Source organism: Oreochromis niloticus, linkage group LG23 (assembly GCF_001858045.2).
Source record: "Oreochromis niloticus isolate F11D_XX linkage group LG23, O_niloticus_UMD_NMBU, whole genome shotgun sequence".
In the NCBI taxonomy this organism is placed as follows: Eukaryota; Metazoa; Chordata; class Actinopteri; order Cichliformes; family Cichlidae; genus Oreochromis; species Oreochromis niloticus.
The window spans coordinates 11648442-11665908 of record NC_031986.2 but is presented as its reverse complement, the minus strand read 5'-3'; the positions used below and the strand labels follow the sequence as shown (position 1 = coordinate 11665908).

Here is a 17467-nt window from a genome sequence, read left to right as displayed (position 1 = left end):
ACACTCAGAGGGGGGAAAAAATGACGAATAATTTGGTAGTGAAAACAAGAGGCAGCACGGAACAATGACAATCTGGCTCCTTTGGTAATTTCCTGTCGGCATTCATTCGTGTGATGTGGTCGTGACTGTTCTGCCGGGATCAATCAAACCTGCGAGCAGATGGCATCGCACTCCTCCAGCGGACTGGGGATTGTCTGTGAGGTTTTTTTTTCGTTGTTTTTTTTTCCTTCAGAGATGGTAATTGGCCCGCTATGTCACGGACCGGAGCATCCTAACAGCCGCTGCCATTGCCACCGTGCAGCAACAACACCTTTCGTTATGCTTAGCACGGCTCATAATGTCCTACCCATGCTGCAGGCTCCATTTCTTTTAAAACTCCAGCTTGTATTAAGCACGGCTGTAATTAATAAGGTGCGACTGCAATGAGCTTGGACGAGGGAAAAACACATTTCAGGATCAGCACTTTCATTTATCCAAGTTTGCCCCGCCCCCTGTATAAAATTTGGACAACTTTGGCTGCCTTACGACACGCACCCACGAGGCCTAGATAAGTCCAACATATCTCCTTCTGGATCGGAAACTCTGGGCTGCGTTTGCTAACAGGGCTTGCATTTAGGTGAAGAAAGCTTATGTAGATAAATGGAACCGTGTGTGGGAGCCTCAGCAAGCTGTATAAAAGAGAAACAAAGTAATTGCATGTGTACTGTATGAGTCTGTGTGTGTGTGCGTGTGTGTGTGGCTGAGACGCCGGGCACTTCAAAGCTTTGATGTTGGAGCTCCTAAATGAGGGCCACCAGAGGTCCAGACTAATGGGACATCATGGGGAGATTAGAGGCCAAGTGTAGCAGGCTGACAACACAGTATTATGTGTGTGTGTTTGTGTGTGGCAGAAATAGAGAGCAAGAACATAAGTTTGTGTGTGTTGCTCCTTGTGTGTACTGCTTTTGCAATTAAAAGTGAAAGTTTTGGCTCCAAGTCTGAGAGGGAGTTTGCAGGAAGTAATTGGACAGGAAGCATCCAGTTGTGGCCACGAGCTTTCCGGCGCTCGTGCCAAGAATTCGACAAAAAAATGTAAAAACGCGTCAGAGTTAAAGAAATCATCATCGGTTTATTCGTTATGGTATAAATCCTTTATTAAATAATCATAACAATAATTATAATAACAATCATAAAAAGAGCATTTCTGTACAAAGACCCCTTTAAAACAACAACAACAGCAGTCCTAGCAGTGCGAAGGGTTAGCGGTGTGTGTGTGTGTGTGTGTGTGTTTGTGTGTGTGTGTGTGGGGGGGGGGGGTCCTGTCCTTCTGTGTTTGTTTCGTTTGGTCCTCCCGGGTAGAAGGGGCGCTGTGACTGTCGCTGGCAGTCTCAACTTACTGTATCCGATACTGGCTCCAAAGGCAAGCTGGATCCCCGAGGCTCCAAGGCACTTTGAAAAGAGTCAGTGGGGGTCCAGAGATGTGGGCCTCAGAGGAGAGAGAGAAAGAGACAGCGAGCGTAGTAAGGGTGGATGGGATGTGATGCTGAGTGCGAGAGTGTGAGAAGCCATCGTTCCCTTTAATTTCTAGATTCTGCCATACTCTCGGTGTGCGCGCGCATGTCCAAAGTTTTTCAGAGAGGAAAGACGCGTATTTGTGTTCTGTATATACATCCGTATATACAAGGGAAGTGCGTGGATGTTTGTGTCCGTGGACGGGGAATTTTAAAGGCCTTTCACTCCCTTCTTCTCATGGCTTACAAGTCCAATCCAAGCATGTGCGACAAGACCTTTTTTTAAACTGTTTAAAAAAAACACGCTCGCCTTGCTGCAACAGTAAAAATTAACACACGCACAAAAAAATAAATCACAAAATAGGCCACAACTAGCCAGTAAGTTGAGGTGGGACGGGGGTTCTGGTGTTGTGTGTGTCGGTGGGGGAGGTGGGTGGCGGGAAAAAAGAGGGGATAGGTCCTTTAAATCATGGCTTTTGAGGTCCACGTGTAAAAGAGAGCCAGAGAGATCCTCCTCTCTGGTCTCGATTTCTCCTCAACGTTCCTTTTTTCAACATTTCCACCAACAGTTTGCTTTTAAGGCGTTGTTGTGTGTCCGGGCACACAGTCAGTCAGTCGATTGAGAAGAGCTGTGTCTGACTGCATTTGTTTTTGATCCCATTTACTTTTTTGTTTTGTTTTGTACTCGTGAAAGAGAGAACATCGCCCCTACGAGGGAGAGGCAGGGGATTTTTTTTTAGTGCTCTGTCAGTCATAGTTTCTTATAGCCTCTCTTTCTTTCTCTTTCTACAGTGCTTCAAACTCTTACCAGCAATCCATAGGTTGCACCAACCAAAGCTCCTTGACCTTTTACCATTAACCGCAATGTAAACGTGACCTTCTCTTTGACAGGAACCGGCAACAACAGTCTCCGACAACTAAATCTAACAAGAACGTCTCTGCCAGTAAAATAATGTGTTAAAAAGCCCCCCTCCCAACACACACAAACACACACACACGTACACACACACACACACACAAACACACACACACGCACACACACACACACACACACACACACACACACTTCCTTTGCTTCTTAAAACAAAACAAAACAAAACATATCTGCTGTCACAGACTGGGTAACAGGCCAGAACTAGAACATTAAAACAGAAAGTGATCGAGCAGTGAGACAAACTCGAGGGGCATCGGTGACTAAACAGACCACAGACTGTCAGGAACTAAGAGGATAACTGAGGCTGATAGGTAGCAGAGTTTACAACTGAACAAAGGAGCCAACGGTCCACACCAAGGAGCTAACTTCTAGGCCACTGTGTTCACACGTGATCCAAAAAACAAAAGAAAAAAAGACGCTTTCTAAGCACGTTCCTAACCTACCACCTTTCCAACACGATGTGTCTGCCTCTCTGTTTGTGTAGTTTACAGTATCCACTTTCAAAACTAGACCTCATACAAATCTATGATGCATCTATAAACGTTTCTCTGTTGGTGGACCAAGAATCTGTTCTTGATATGTGTAGATATTTACTTTTTAGGCCCAGAACGGAACAGTCCATCAGTCTTTTACTCAGTGGTTCATTTTCCATAAAACTACCAATACTGGACTGTGCAATGCTTTCCGAAACAGGAAAACGAGTTCTCGTTTGAGCTCGAAAGTGGCTTTCTCGTTGCCTGTGTGTCCTGGGATCTGCGCTGCTGAGGAATAAAGTGAACTGAAGCAAAATGAAGAAGATAGCAGGAGGTTTTCACAGCATGACTGTCATCCCTCTCTTTCTTTCCATCTTCCTTTTCCTTTTCGAATCGCCTTTTCTTTCTCACGCCTCGGTGCAGCAGCGCTGTTGGTTGAGTTTGACCTTGTGCTTGAGGCCGTCGTAGAGTTCGAAGTTGTAGTTCTCCAGGGTGGTGGAGGAGCGGGATGACAGGCCGCTGTAGGAGCAGGTGCAGTACAGCAGGAGGCCGGCGCACACCGCTCCAAGCAGGACGCCCAGAGAGCTCATGACGATGATTGTGACCAGTATGGGGTCAAGGGTGTACAGCCACGAGTTGTCCTTTTCTGAGACACGCGTGACTGGAGGCTCGGATGACGGTGACGGCGTGTTCCTCTCTGGGAACTGTAAACCTGTGACAAAACGGGAGGTTAGTATGACAGGCAAGGAGTGATTGTATAAACCTGTTATTGTTATTGAATTATTGTAGAGATTGCTACAGTTAATGATGATATACATGACATGGGGAGGTGGGTTGCAAAGTGGCTTGGAAAAATCAATTTTAACACGAGATTTTACAATTACAGGCAAACTGCTATTAATGAGATCAGGTGATCTGTCAGGAGTGCAGGTAAACTTGACTTCCTGACCCTACCTCATCTTATGTGATGTTTTTGACTTACTAAAGAGAAAAGATTGTATCAAACATCTCTAAAGTCATGAATTGTTGTGAGTAGAAGACAGAGAAAACCTCTAGAATTGGATGACCCCCTATGAGCAAGCACTTGGCAACAGTGGGAAGGAAAAACTCCCTTTTAACAGGAAGAAACCTCCAGCAGAACCAGGTATAGCCATCTGCCACAAGGGAGATACCTTACAGAAATGTTCTTTATAATTTATAAAAGTACTTTATAGAAATGACAAAAAGATGAAAATTAGAAGGTTCTGGTGTGAGCTCCATGTCTTACCTCCACCTAGCGGGCCACCGTAAATTCGTCCATCACCGCCGGGTCTCTTAACTATCAGACAGAAGCACAGGACACACTGACTTTAAACACCAATCCGATTTATGCATAATTCTAGCTATAATTACAACAAATAAATGAAAACATGGCTCGGCGTTTGCCTCCACAAGGTTTCCTTTAAATGCTCGCCAAGTGTCTAACTCGAGTTCAGTGTCTTTTTACACAATCACCAGAAATAACAGCAACCCTTTGCATACCGTTAACTGCTTCATATTTGCTGCTAGTTTTGATATTACACACTCATACTCATACACACACTTATAAATAGAAAAATATGACTTTATTAATAATAAAGATCATTCAGATACATTCCTGTCAAACACACAGTCATCACATGGTATATCGATGGTGTAAGACTGCTCATTCAGTGTGAATAACAATGCAAACATGTCATCAAACCATTAACAATTCCCGTCATTATCGCTGCTGAAATCATCATTACTGTTCGACCGGTGCATTAGATCATCAAAGAAAAGAAAAATAATGGAGACAAAATGTCAGCAGTTGCTCGTGCTTTGTGTGAAAGTAACAGATCTGCCAGGTGGTGTGAACTGAACATTGACGTGGATGTGAGTGTCTGAATTGTGGCAAGCCCTCCCTCCCAGCACTGTTCGAGCCCAATAGCCTGAGAGTACTTAAACTTTAGATGGGTTTTCTTTTAACTTTGTGCACATTTGTGTCCACGCGTGTGAGTGTGTGTTTGGGCTCTCTTGCTTTTGGCAAGCAGTCAGGAGTGGGAGTAGCTGCTTGGCAAGGCACACGTCTAGATCTGGTGGTCTCTGATGGCCACCGGCATTATTAATACTGTTTCCAGGGCAACTGGTAGTTGGCAGGGGATTGGGCGATCGAGGTGCGGTGGATGGGAGGGAAAAGTGCTTACCGCAGCCCTAATAAATGTTATCTGTCCATTAACTAATTATGACTATTAGAGGCTTGGAAGCATAATGGTGTTGAGATGGCTCGAGTAGGGTGTCCGGTCCCTCCTCCCCCCAAGTTGATTTAAAAGCACATGGGCACAGTGTGCCAAAAAAAAAAGTGGAGCTTCTAAATTGTGACAACAAATTGAGGTGCATTTCTGCTGAGCTGCGGGCTTGTAGGTGATGGATTTTTGCAGCAGTGACAAACCAGGGAAAGCACGCCCCGTTAAGCTACAGAGTGAAGACCTCAATTTCATTCAATCCAGGGTGTTAAATTGAGCTCGTGTCAAATCTCATCACCTCTGTACCAACTGATGAGAGAGAAATTGCCGCCAGTGTGTCGATCTCGGTGACAATTACACGATAAAAATGGGCTTTTAGATCCCATATGTGTTAAATATTAGCGAGGAGTGCATTAGCTGTGTCTTATTTTATGTCACCGGCCAATAATGGCATCTTATGGCACTAAAAAGGAAAAGAAGAAGGAAAAAAAAAGCCCAACCCTGAATGGCTGAAACTCTCTGCTCTGGTTTTTATAATATCTTGGATTCCTCTCAAGGATGAACACATACGGCAAAACCACTTCGCTTATGGCTTCCAGCTGGTCCGGTGGCATTGTGGGATTTGTAGGAGCGTAAATCAAGGACCGAAGCGGCGATGGCAGACAGATGTGCCTATTTACAACCCTAAAAACAACAAGCACATATTCACACTGGAAAACACGACAAGGCTCGGCTCAGGCACGGCTTTCATCTGGGCGGCTCAAAGACACGGAGAACAACTGGAGTGGGTGGTATGAAGCATGAATGGGAGTGGAACAACGTGCTTTATTACACAAGAGAATCAAGACGAAACACTGAAACACTGAAGACGGCCGCATCCATCACTGACTGATGCCTTTATCGAGAGAAAGATGAGACGTTCAATCAAACGGAGCTGGTTATCTCCGTTTGCGATGCAGGACTTTTTAAGTATGATGGATTTGCATTCCTTTGTTTTGTATTTTTGTGAGTTTTTTTTTTTGTAAATGTGCACATGCTTTGTTGAAAAGGACAATGGACCCCCCCCCCCCCTTCCACACATCCCGTTTCTGCTCTCTTACAAACACCCTCGCTATTGGCACAACTCATATTGCAACTATCCTGTGGTTGTGTTATTACAGAGATACCAAGAGCTTCATTTTCTGGGCCTTGCCAGATCATTTCCACAGCTAGCAGTTTTCTCCCCCCTCCCTCCCCCACGTCTCTGCCTCTCTCAGCACTGCAGGGTTCCTCGTGTCTCTGGGGTCTTGTTTTTGCCTCGTGGTTTGGCAGCTCTGGCTGGCTCCTTGCAGCAGAACCAGCTCAGAATCCCCTCCCCGTCCTCTTCCCCCTCACATGCCTGTGTGTATGTCCACGCTGGGGTCATTCCAGAAGGACCGTTGGGGTTATGAGGAGCCAGACGGTACTCAATGGTCCGAATCAAGCTGTTCAGACAAATAACTTACTCAGACTTCAGTCCTCTCATCAGGAGCAGCATAGTGTGAAATGTCAACAGCAAAACTCCTTAATGGAACAGGGAAGGAAAAACAGCAACCGAAGCTACATCCATTAGAGAGCGTGTGTGTGTGTGTGAGAGAGAGACCACAGTGTTTCCTTTGCCAAAAAAAAAAAAAAATATCACTCAGCAATTTAGGACAATGTCTTTGTCGTCATCATCACCGCTGGGGGCTGTAAACTAAAGCAAGTGAGGGTTCGTCGATCTTGCTGCGCCACGACTCTCACTGCCATCGACATCGCAGGTCGGCGTCGTCCTCTGACGAATACAGTGCAGCTTATAAGCGCTTCGCTTTTAGCAGAGGGTACGGTGTCGGTCCCGGCTGTCCAACCTCACCGTCAGGACCGGCTCCACCCCTGGGGTGGCCATACTGGAGGACCAGTTAGAGTACTGGAAGCACTGCGAAGAGCTGTGATAGGCCACAGACAGCTGGCTCTTCTTGGTGGCCAGGTGTTGTCGACAGCAACAGAGGGCTCTGACCAAGATGGCCGCTGCCAGGAGAAGGAGGGCGCCCCCGGCAGCCATAATGTAATACCAGTGGATGGGCAAGGGAGGCACAGGAACGCCTCCCCCTGGTGGAGAGATACAGAATAATTGGCCAGCGGGAAAAGAGAGGAGTGGCACTTGTTTTTCACTTTTTAACACTGAATTCGTCTGATTCTATCCCTAGTGGTCGTCACTGTTCGAGCAGCAGGCGTGCACCTCGTGTGAGCATGCACAAGCATGCCAGTTGCAAAAATAAAGAAAGAAAGAAATCTCCAAGGCCAGAAAAGAAAGAAAGAAATGCATCCATCTCTGTCACGTAGCTTGGGTTGCAGTTGGAGGACAAGTTTTCACACCAAGATCGTCAAGAGATTTGGTTTGAAATCGCTCCAATAGTTGGAACCAATCAAGTGCAATGCAAGCGATTTATTTCTTTTATTTATTTATTTATTTATTTTTTTAAACAAAGCTCCAGTGAGATTTCTTGGTGTGAAACGAAAGCCAAAATAATTAGTCATAAAAGCACTCACACACATTGACTTAAGGAGCTTCCTCTTCCTGTTTCACACTGGCACAGGAAGTCACAAACAGCTCCTTCATATCATCTCAGAACCATGCAAGGATCAGCGGGAACATCACACGGGAATCCAGCGTTCCAGAGCTCGCGCTCTCTCTCTCTCACTCTCTGAGCTCATATTGGACCGGGATTTGTTATTTAGCTGGCTCGAGTTGTCAGATTTTGTTTTGAGTACATAATTTATCCTGTTCTCTGTTCTTGGTTTTTCATTTTCCTTTTTTTTGTGTGTGTGATTTCAGTCATGCATCAGCATCCTGGCCAGTCCTCTCCTTCTCAAGCCAAAGAGCTGTCTCCTCGGAGACCATCTCCACAGATCCTCTACTCTTCTGCTGCTCCTGGATTGAGTTCCCCCTCCCCCACCCAATTCTCAAATTTTTGGTAAGAACCAGCTAACCGGCTTCCAAGAGGCCTCTACTCCTCTATCCAAGTCTACTAAAACAAACCCTCGAAGACAGAGTGGAAAAACTTAAAAAAAAGAAGAAGAAGCCCACATGTTCTTTCCAAAGCTGATGTGGAGAAGCTGTATGTAGGATGTCACACTGAACTAAGGGGAAAATGAAGCGGGGCTGAATACATCCTGATTTTTGGACCGTGTCACATAATTACAGAGGGAAATGGTGCGTGCTCCTGCTACTTCACACTGCACACACTCATTAGGCAGAGCTGACTTAGGGAGAGGAGACAGAGACACCCATGCTCGATGCTGCTCAGTCACTCTATCTGATTGCTTTCCACTGGGGATGCTGGTGTGTGTGTGTGATGATATTAATGTGTGTGTTTGTCAAGGGTTAGACACCGTGTGCTATATGTGTGCGCGTGTGAAGTCAGAGGAGTAGAAAAGCCGAAGAAATTCACACACATCACATTCGCACTGAAGCCTCCTAGCTCTTATCTTATTGGAAGACATTATGAGATGCCAAAACACTAACATCAATCTCATAGGGTCTCCTAGGACGCTCTAAATATTTTTCATGAGGCAGACAGTTATTTAAAACCCTTCAGGCTGTGCTAGAACAGAGAATATGTAGCCCTTTTCAAATATGACTCCTTATGGCGTGCCTGATTTGGCTTGCTTCGCACGTACAGTCTTTCCTTTTGAGACCAATCCTTTGTTTCTGCTAAAACTGACAAGGTAAAACAACGAGCTACTGAAGCGATCTATCCTGTAACTTCATTAAAATTTGATGAAAATTAATTTGGTGTTTGGTGAATATTTGCCATTAGTACTCATTTTGAGACGTCTACATGCTGCCGGTGACGTGGCGAATCAGCTTTAAAAAGTCTGGAATCACACAGCTGTGGCGGACTCTTCTTCTGTGCTGTCAGTGTAAAAGAGTGATTTAGACTAATTGGTTTTTCTTTTAGTGGTTCAGACCAAGCAAAAAAATAAACCCAGGCTAGTGCATACCAACGGGCAGGAAGCAAGACCACAGGAGAAGTGACTTCACACCAAAGTCAGACTCACCTGGATTTTCGGGAGGAAAAGCCGCGAAGGGTTCTGTGAGGATAGAGAGGCGGGCGGGAGACAGGAGCGGGGGGGGGGGGGAGAGTGAGACAGCTGTTAGATAACTTTAAATATAAGAGAAAAAGTCAGCCAAATGTCACACAAATGTCACAAGACTATCAAACTCCTCCTGAGGAAATTTTAAGTTAATTCCTCAGATAACGCACATGAATTATGGCATTTACAGTGATTCTTTGCTAGAACGCTGTTTCAAACAGAGTATATTGTGTTTGCCAGGAATTTGAGACAGGAGTGTATAGTGTATAGGCTATGTGTGTGTGTCTGCATTTGCAAAGTTCACGCATTTCAAGTAGTTTATCTGCAGCGTCCAGTAAAACTGGAGCGGGCTGTGAATGCACAGAGCAGAACCTTCACTTTGATTGCCTGGAATGCAAACACAGAGAAATGATGTGTGTGTGGTACATGGTGTGTGTGTGTGTGTGTGTGTGTGTGTGTGTGTGTGTGTGTGTGTGTGTGACTGGGGTGGGGGTGGGTGAGAAAGAGAGAATGGGAGTAAAGGAGCAGGGGGTCCGACTTGGGAACTGGCGCCTTTTGGCGGGAACGCCAATGTACTGTGAAAAACTCAACTGTGTTTGGTGATAAGCAGCATCCCAGCATGCTCTGGGAGTGGCAAAGGAGGAGAGGGAAGGGAGGAAGGAGGAAACACAGCAGCAGGGAAGCAGGAGGGGGGCTGGGCTATCATCTTTGCCTTCCAAGCTGCTGTGCTGCTTAGACTCTCTCAGGACTCGCATGACACACACGGAAATATAAAAATGACTCAACACAAACACACAGAAAAACACTGGCCATACACATGGACACACACACACACACTTTCCCTCTGTTACACTCTGCCACCCCACCCCCGTCCCCATGTTCCCACTGTGGTCCGGCTCCAAAGCACACTGGACGTCAGTCAGAAGTGATGGCGGCAGGTTTTTGGCTCTGAACCGCCGGCTTGGTCTCTGATCTGTTTAAGACCCTCTCCGAAGCCCCTGCTCAGGCTAGATTAGGGAGGCTACGCTGGAGCTCGGCTCGCGCGAGGCACCCAGAAACTTGCTTGGGAAACAGCCTGTCTAGTAATTCCCTTTGATGGCTCGGGAAAATCTCTGTTTACAAATACGACAGAGGAGGGAGCGCAGGAGAGATAGAGGGAGAAAGAGAAGAGAAATCTAATGAAACATAGATTAGCATCGCCGGGGCCCACGGGGCGTTTATGGCCTAGTTTTCCTATTCTTCGTTTCTTTTCTTTCTTTCTTTTTTCGTGGAGGAATAAACGCTGTCCCTCCCTCTTCTTCCTGCTTTCATCTCTGTGTTCGGTGGGCTCTTTGGAGGAGAGGTTGTCTCTGAAACTGGGATAGCGAGTGAAGGATTGGTGTGTGGTGGTGCTGGTGTTTCTCACTTCATGTGTGTCACTGCTCAAGGACCTTACGACTGAAAGTCGAGGAGGTAGTAGGGAGCGGTAGACTGATGGGAGGGTGAGATAATGTGTCATGAGTGTGTGTGTGTTTATCTTTAAAGATTTTTGGCAAGAAGAAGCAAAAAGAGAGAAAGAAAGCATGTGTGCGACTTACGTGTACACTCCGTCAGTGGGGTGCTCGAGCTGATGTGGATGTTATCTATCCAGATGTGCCCTCTGGTGCCGTGCACAAAGTAACCCTCCATCACAACCTACCACAGCCGAAAAAAAGGAAGGATGAAGAGGAAGAGGAGGAGGGAAAAGTTGAAGGAAAAAGAAGTGAGAGAGGAAGAGGAAGACGGATGACAGGATAGGGGGGTGGAGGCACATTGAAAATGGGGACAGCAGCAGGAGGAGGAGAAATAGGATAAAAACTTAATACGGTGCCTGCGATTTCAAAGTTGCACTCAACACTTGCAATCATCCTCCCCTGCTCTGCAACCATCTCCCACTTACTTTTTTATGAGAACATTAACTGCTTGTGATGTCTCTGACGAATGCACAGCAAACTTCCAAACAGTCCCACAGCCAGAGGGACACTACGACGTACTTTATTTCAAAGTGACACAGAGCTTAAAACTGATACTGTCATATGCTCTGCTACAAGTACAAGTGTGTACTTTAGCTCTAGAAGGGTCACATGGGCAGCTGAACTACAATAAGCAAGGGGAAGACACACAGTCATGGCCCTTTTATACATGGAGTGTTGTGCTACTGGCGTGTACACCTGTAGCTGAGAACAATACTGCAGCGGCTACCATGGCGAGCAGGAATAGAAGCAGCTGTGTGATAAAAAATAATACCAATGCATGATGTGGCCAACAGGCCGGGTATACTGGGAACTGAACCGTCCTCAAGACAGACTTAAAACTCTGGAATAGCTTTAGAGCTGTAACTAGAGTAGCAGATAAAAGTTGTGGATAAATGTTTGAACACTTAAGCTAAAAATCTTGGGTAAACAGCTGAAGCTGAAGTCTAAACATGGCTGTTACGCTGAATGAAATGGCTAAGAGCCTGCCTGAAAGTTTAAAATAAGTTCAAGTTAACAGATTTTGACATTTAGGCGGTGGTGAGTGCATATAAAGTAGCTTTGGGGGTATTTAAGATTGAAAATATTAACAGCCTACTCTAATAAAACTACAACAGAAATGTTTTCCCTTTCTGGGTAGCATATAATAAAAATGTCTAACTCAAGATTACAAAGCCTGATTCATATATAACTCAATAATACTGGTAAGAAGCTTGATTCTTTCATCTCCCGTTTGCCTTCTTTTTAAGTATTTATTTTATAAGCAAACAGAGTTTAACCACTACCTGGACGCTTTTAGGAGATCGAGGTAGTATGGTTCGACCCTCCTTCCAGACGGGGCCCTGATCATCTGTTAGCGTCCACAGGACTGTCTCTTCAAAGTGGGCATCCTGTACCAGGACCCTGAGGTGGCCCTGGGCCTCCCCCGATATCTGGTAAGAGAAGACTAGACACAGGGGCCCAGTGTCGGCGGTCAACACAGGGCTCAAGAGCCGAGCTCGCTGCTGCTCAGTCTTTAGGCTTGCGTCTATGTACAGATAGCTGTTGAGCTCTGAAAGGGAAAGAGAAATGAGAAAAGACAGAACATGAATTTCTCTAACCCGACCAAAATGCGATATAAAAGTTGCCACATGCACAATCCTGTTCTGTGAATAGACGTGTTGCATTTATCCCAAATCTGATACCGTCAGGAACAAAAATAAAAATTGTTGACTTTGGTGAATTTCACAGCAAAAATGTGAAACTGAGCCATTTCTGCATTCTCTCCACATTACCGAAAGTGAGCGGGGTTTTGTTTTAACCTTGAGTTCGCTGGTTACTGCAGTCAAATGAAAATGAAAAAAATAAATAAACAGAAGTCTGATTTAATGGATTTTCATTCAGGCCTCGAGGCAATAAAAAAATGAGAAAATGAATGGTTGTGTAGACTTTTGATATTCACTGTAAATGGATGCTGCTGCAGTTAGTCTGTGCGGCAAACACGGAGCGCGTACACGAAGGAATCGTGTGTGCGTACAGTGAGAGAATTATCGTCGTTAATCATGACTTAGACACATATATAGACACGCACACATGTACATAATGGCTTTTCACACGATTAGACATTTCCAACATGACCATTCAAAGAAAAAACGAGACACTAATCACCAGTTGCTAACAGGAATGGGATCACCACAGCACAATAGTCATACCAAACAATAAGGATGTGACAAATATAAACACAGAGAAGAATAGGTCCACTGAGAGCGTCGTTCATACACCGAGTGCTAGCAGAACTCCAGCCAAGACCCTTGAGGCGTTTTTTTCTTCATTCCCTTTCAGGTAAATGACTTAACCAACGGAAAAGTCCAACAGAAATGCATCCCCCTCCACTTGTTTACACCAGAGGATGTTTAGTTTGCAAATTGGAAAGCGACACGAATTCCATTGTGAGAGACCGCATGTATGAGTGACTGCCTGTGTGAACGAGAAGCACAGATTGCATTGTGCATGCCCGCGTACGTGTGAGAGAGCGACTCGGTGAGGTGTCTGCTGAGGAATTTCTTAAGTGGGCCCGGTGGGAAAGAGTCCAATATCAACAATCTGCAGATTAAATCACCTGCTTTATCAAGAACGACTGTGTGTGTTGGTGCCTGTGTGTGTTCCAGCAATTAAGCGCCTTTCTGTTTTACAGGTGAGAGAAAAACTACCACAAGAGTAAGAAAGCATACAGTTATTTCTGTCCGGTTTCAATCGCAGTAGCATCCACTGACACCGCACTCAGGTTTGCTGAGTGACTCGACTAAGTGAGTGAGCCCTTTTTTGCTCCGTGTGTCCAGCAGATCACACTGGAAGTATCTGGGGGGGATAAATCTTCCTCCTAGTTGACAGCTCCCCTCTGCCCGCCATACGCCCAGAGTCGCCTGTGTGTGACACTTCAGACAGCGTGTGACAGTGCGTCCCTTGGCCCTCTGCAGCTTTGAATGAATGTGTATGTGTCACTGTAGGAAATATATAAATATATATACACCTGGAGAGGATGTACAATCAGGTCTCCATGAGGCGTTTTATGACTTATTTCAATGTGCGCACCAAAGCTTCCTCCATCATCATCGCCTCGCATTGAAGCGGAGTCTGTTGCCCCCCCCCTCCATTGTTGTGCCTCTTGTTCAGCAGACGCCTCATAATCGAGGCTGCCACGCCGCACACAGCAAAAAGACAGCATTATTAATCTATTTCACAGTGGTCTGCTGTTGGCATGAGGAAAACAATGATTCAGTCTACAAAGCCCAGTTTATCACACTGGTACTAACATGATAAACTAGGAACTCTGATTTAGTATTAGAGTAGATGGTGGCTATTTCTAGGATTGTGTGTTATTACTGTACTGGTTTACTGGTGTCAGGTGCGAGGTCAAGAGGTGATGAGTTTGTGGTTTCTGGGAGAGGTGAGGAAATTCTGCAGAGGGTTACAACAGTGATTTGATAGGGGCGAAATAAAGATCCTGCAGGCTGGCTGGGATATCGTGACCTTTGACCCCTGTGGGAAAATCAAAGGCTCGCACGGCGTGTCAAAATGGCTGGAAATGATACTTCAGGCATGAAAGCCACCACGGCCTGTCTAATGAAAGAAGCCGCTTTGAAGCGCCCCCCCGTCATAGATTTTTTATGACCTGAAGAGGTCACGCTTCAAGAAAATTTCCTCCCTTTTGCCACGAGGTCTGCTGTCCTCCTGAACATGACCGAGGTGACATCACTAAAGCAGGTTGGGTGTGTGTGTGTAGGGGGAGGGAGACTGGACCGCTTGTTTAATTTTCTCCAGCTGCAGAAATGCTAAATCTTTCATGGAGACTTGCTGGAGACCAATGAATTTTAAAACAATCTTGGGATAACGATCCCTTACCCTGAAAAATTATAAATAGTGCAAAAAAAAAAGAAAAAAGAAACCCAGCAGGAAACCTCTTCTGTACCTTTTAACAACCTGCCAAACGCTGGACTTTTGATCTGTGGGTATGCGTAAGAGGAAAATGAATAATTATTTCTTCAAGGAATGCCTAAGTAAATGGAAGTCTACACAGCATCATGTGGGACGTGCCTGAGGTAATTGCGGGGCAGTAAAGGATGGCTGGGGATAACCGCTCGTCTTTGGAATCTCCTGCTCTGAACTTAATTGGAGCCGCTCGGTCTTAACCCCTTCCTGCCGAGACTTCACTCTGACACGCAGAGGTGAGCCGCTGCATGTCACATGCCAGGCTGTGTGCGCTTTCCGTGGAGGCTGTTTTCCCTCCGATTCCCTCAGTTCATTTTCATTCTCATTCACTTGGAAAGAGCGGCGTGGCTGGCACACGGCGTCGCTGACAAATTAGACTGGTTTCAATTTAAGGAATTATTTTAAAAAAGGGGGGACTCAATGAATGACTCCATTTAATTATCGAAAATGCAGTCTTGTCTAGACCCAAGGAAGTTGATGGAATAAACGGCATGCTTGTGCAATTTCTGCACCCAAACAGAAGTCTGCTTGCAGCTGCATACATAAAAGCTGATACCCCACAGTAAAAAAAAAAGGAAAAAAGAAAAGAAACTGGGGTTTCTGTAGTGAACCTGAGCTGCTAACTGCACTGTTCTGTAAATCCATCCGGACATAACTTCAGATCTATTAAACGCATGCTGTGCAGAGGAAAGACACTGAAGGAGTCGGACCAAATATTCACATTTCTGTTAAGGAGACTCACCGTTGCTGTGCAGGGACCAGAGCAGCGGGGCGTTGGGGTCGTGCGTCCACCCACACAGGCCGTGGTCGAACTCACACACGGTGTCTGATGGAGGAGAGGTGGCCGCTGTAGAGGTGGAGAGCAGCCAGGGAGAAAAAGGCAGCGTAAGAGCGAGAGCCAAAGGGCAGATAGGCGCGAGAAATCAAAGTCATTTCAGATACAGGAGCATTCGCAGCTGATCTACATAATGCCATGCAGCGCTTTCTCAGGCCTTTCATCTTTCTTATTACAGCTTCCTAATGATGCTATCAATCCAGCATTTCTTTGGCTCTTTCATGTTAAACACCTGTCTCACCTGTAGTCGTGACAGGGACCGTGGTGGTTTCGACGTCAGCTGGCAGCGTGGGTGTGGTGGTGTCTGCTGGGGTTGAGGTTTCTGCAGGAACAAACATAATGAAACTTGGGTCAAAGGTGGCCCCTTAAAGCCAACTTCAGACAATGTATTACTGTAAAGAGGGCAGCAAAATGAACTGCTGTTTGTTAAAGACATTATTTATGTGGTGATATGTCCTTTGGGAGCTGCACATTAGGGAGGGCCAGGAAATACAAACGGGAAAGAGGAAATGATAAACTCACAAAGGCAAAAAAACAACAAGACGGAAATGAAGTCTTTAATAATAGCTCTCCATTGTGCCTCTATAGATCATAGACTATACAAAAGATAAAGGTAGTCTCCGGGTGTAAAAAGTGAAAGCCATACAGGTCATGGATTCTTCTTGACACTCAGCAGGGAGTCAGAAAGGAGTGAGACATAGACGGCTATGGGAAAATGACCCCTCTTCTCACTTGATTTAATACAGCAGAGAGGAGTTTTTGCCCTCAGTCACTACTTTTATATCTTCTTCATTAGAACATCACGCTCATTTTGCAAATTATGGTCTTATTTAAGAGTAAAATACACAATAACGGAGAGGATCTTTCAGGGGGTAGCTATCAGAACCACCCCTTACATCATCACATATAATGATAGTAGCATATGTATGCATGATTCCTATCTCCTAGATGAGTGGAACAATCTTGATACAACTTTGCATCAACATTACCTAGGCCACTGAGAGTGCCGGCACCTATGTGGTTTATGTAAATATTTTATTCAAATCTCACAATTCAAAGTTCAATCGGGTACCGATCTTGCGACTGCAATCAATGTGCGCATGTTTGTTGACATTACGTGTGCCTATATTATTTTTATTTAGTTTGTGGATGTTCATTATGCTTTTTACTGTCAGCACAAATTTTAAAGTCTCGCCGGTGCAGCCGAGCGGCTGCTGATTAGCGATCGAGTTCTTGATATAAGCCGCTAGAAAAAGTCTAGAAAACGGCGCAGAAGAGCAGACAGCAAGAATGCGGGATAAGAAGACGTAGTTTGGGTCATCGCAGTAACTAAGAAAGTAAGTAACATTTCTTTTTTATTTTAGTGTGTTTCATAGCCAGTGTGACGAAAAAATTGTTCAAAGGCTTCAAAAATGGGCGATAGCAAAGTAAGCTAGCAACAGTTATTAGCACAAAGAACAGAAACAGTGAACTTGGCTCAGTAGCAGTGTTGGTCAAGTTACTTGAAAAAAGTAATCAGTTACTAATTACTGATTACTTCCCCCAAAAAGTAATCCCGTTACTTTACTGATTACTTATTTTCAAAAGTAATCAATTACTTAGTTACTTAGTTACTTAGTTACTTTTTAAAAACACGATTTACAACCTGAATAGGTGATAAAGCGATAGATCTTTCAGCCCAATTCTACTTTTTCTGCATAATTCATCATACAAAATGTAATCAAATGTAAAAGTCTCTTTTTAAAACTTGTTTTATTAGTTTTAATCTTTTAACTTTATGCATCAAGCAAAAATTAAATTATATGCAACATTCTCTGACTGGAAGAAATTTGTTTAACATTTAAACCTATTTTCTGCACATTCCAGCATATAAAATAAAATATTTTTTTGTGTTTACACTCACTCTTTCAAATAGATGCAAGTAAAACACAGCAGAAA

At 44.9% G+C, this 17467-nt stretch overlaps 1 protein-coding gene across 3 annotated transcripts in view; it reads right to left on the bottom strand.

Annotated features, from left to right (window-relative positions):
* Positions 1–1111: 1111 nt before the first annotated feature.
* Positions 1112–17467, bottom strand: part of nrp2a (neuropilin 2a) — a 61768-nt gene continuing 45412 nt past the window's right edge. For 2 of the 3 annotated variants that reach the window (XM_005450063.4, XM_025902938.1), the window contains 7 exons: positions 15771–15851; positions 15437–15541; positions 12012–12277; positions 10813–10909; positions 9200–9232; positions 4165–4215; positions 1112–3609 (listed from right to left, as the gene is read on the bottom strand). In XM_005450063.4, coding sequence (XP_005450120.1) covers positions 3305–3609; positions 4165–4215; positions 9200–9232; positions 10813–10909; positions 12012–12277; positions 15437–15541; positions 15771–15851 — 938 coding nt within the window. In that variant the 3' untranslated portion in view covers positions 1112–3304. Of the gene's footprint in view, positions 3610–4164; positions 4216–4831; positions 7247–9199; positions 9233–10812; positions 10910–12011; positions 12278–15436; positions 15542–15770; positions 15852–17467 lie in introns of those variants that run through there. The other variant, XM_025902939.1, reaches the window with a different exon arrangement.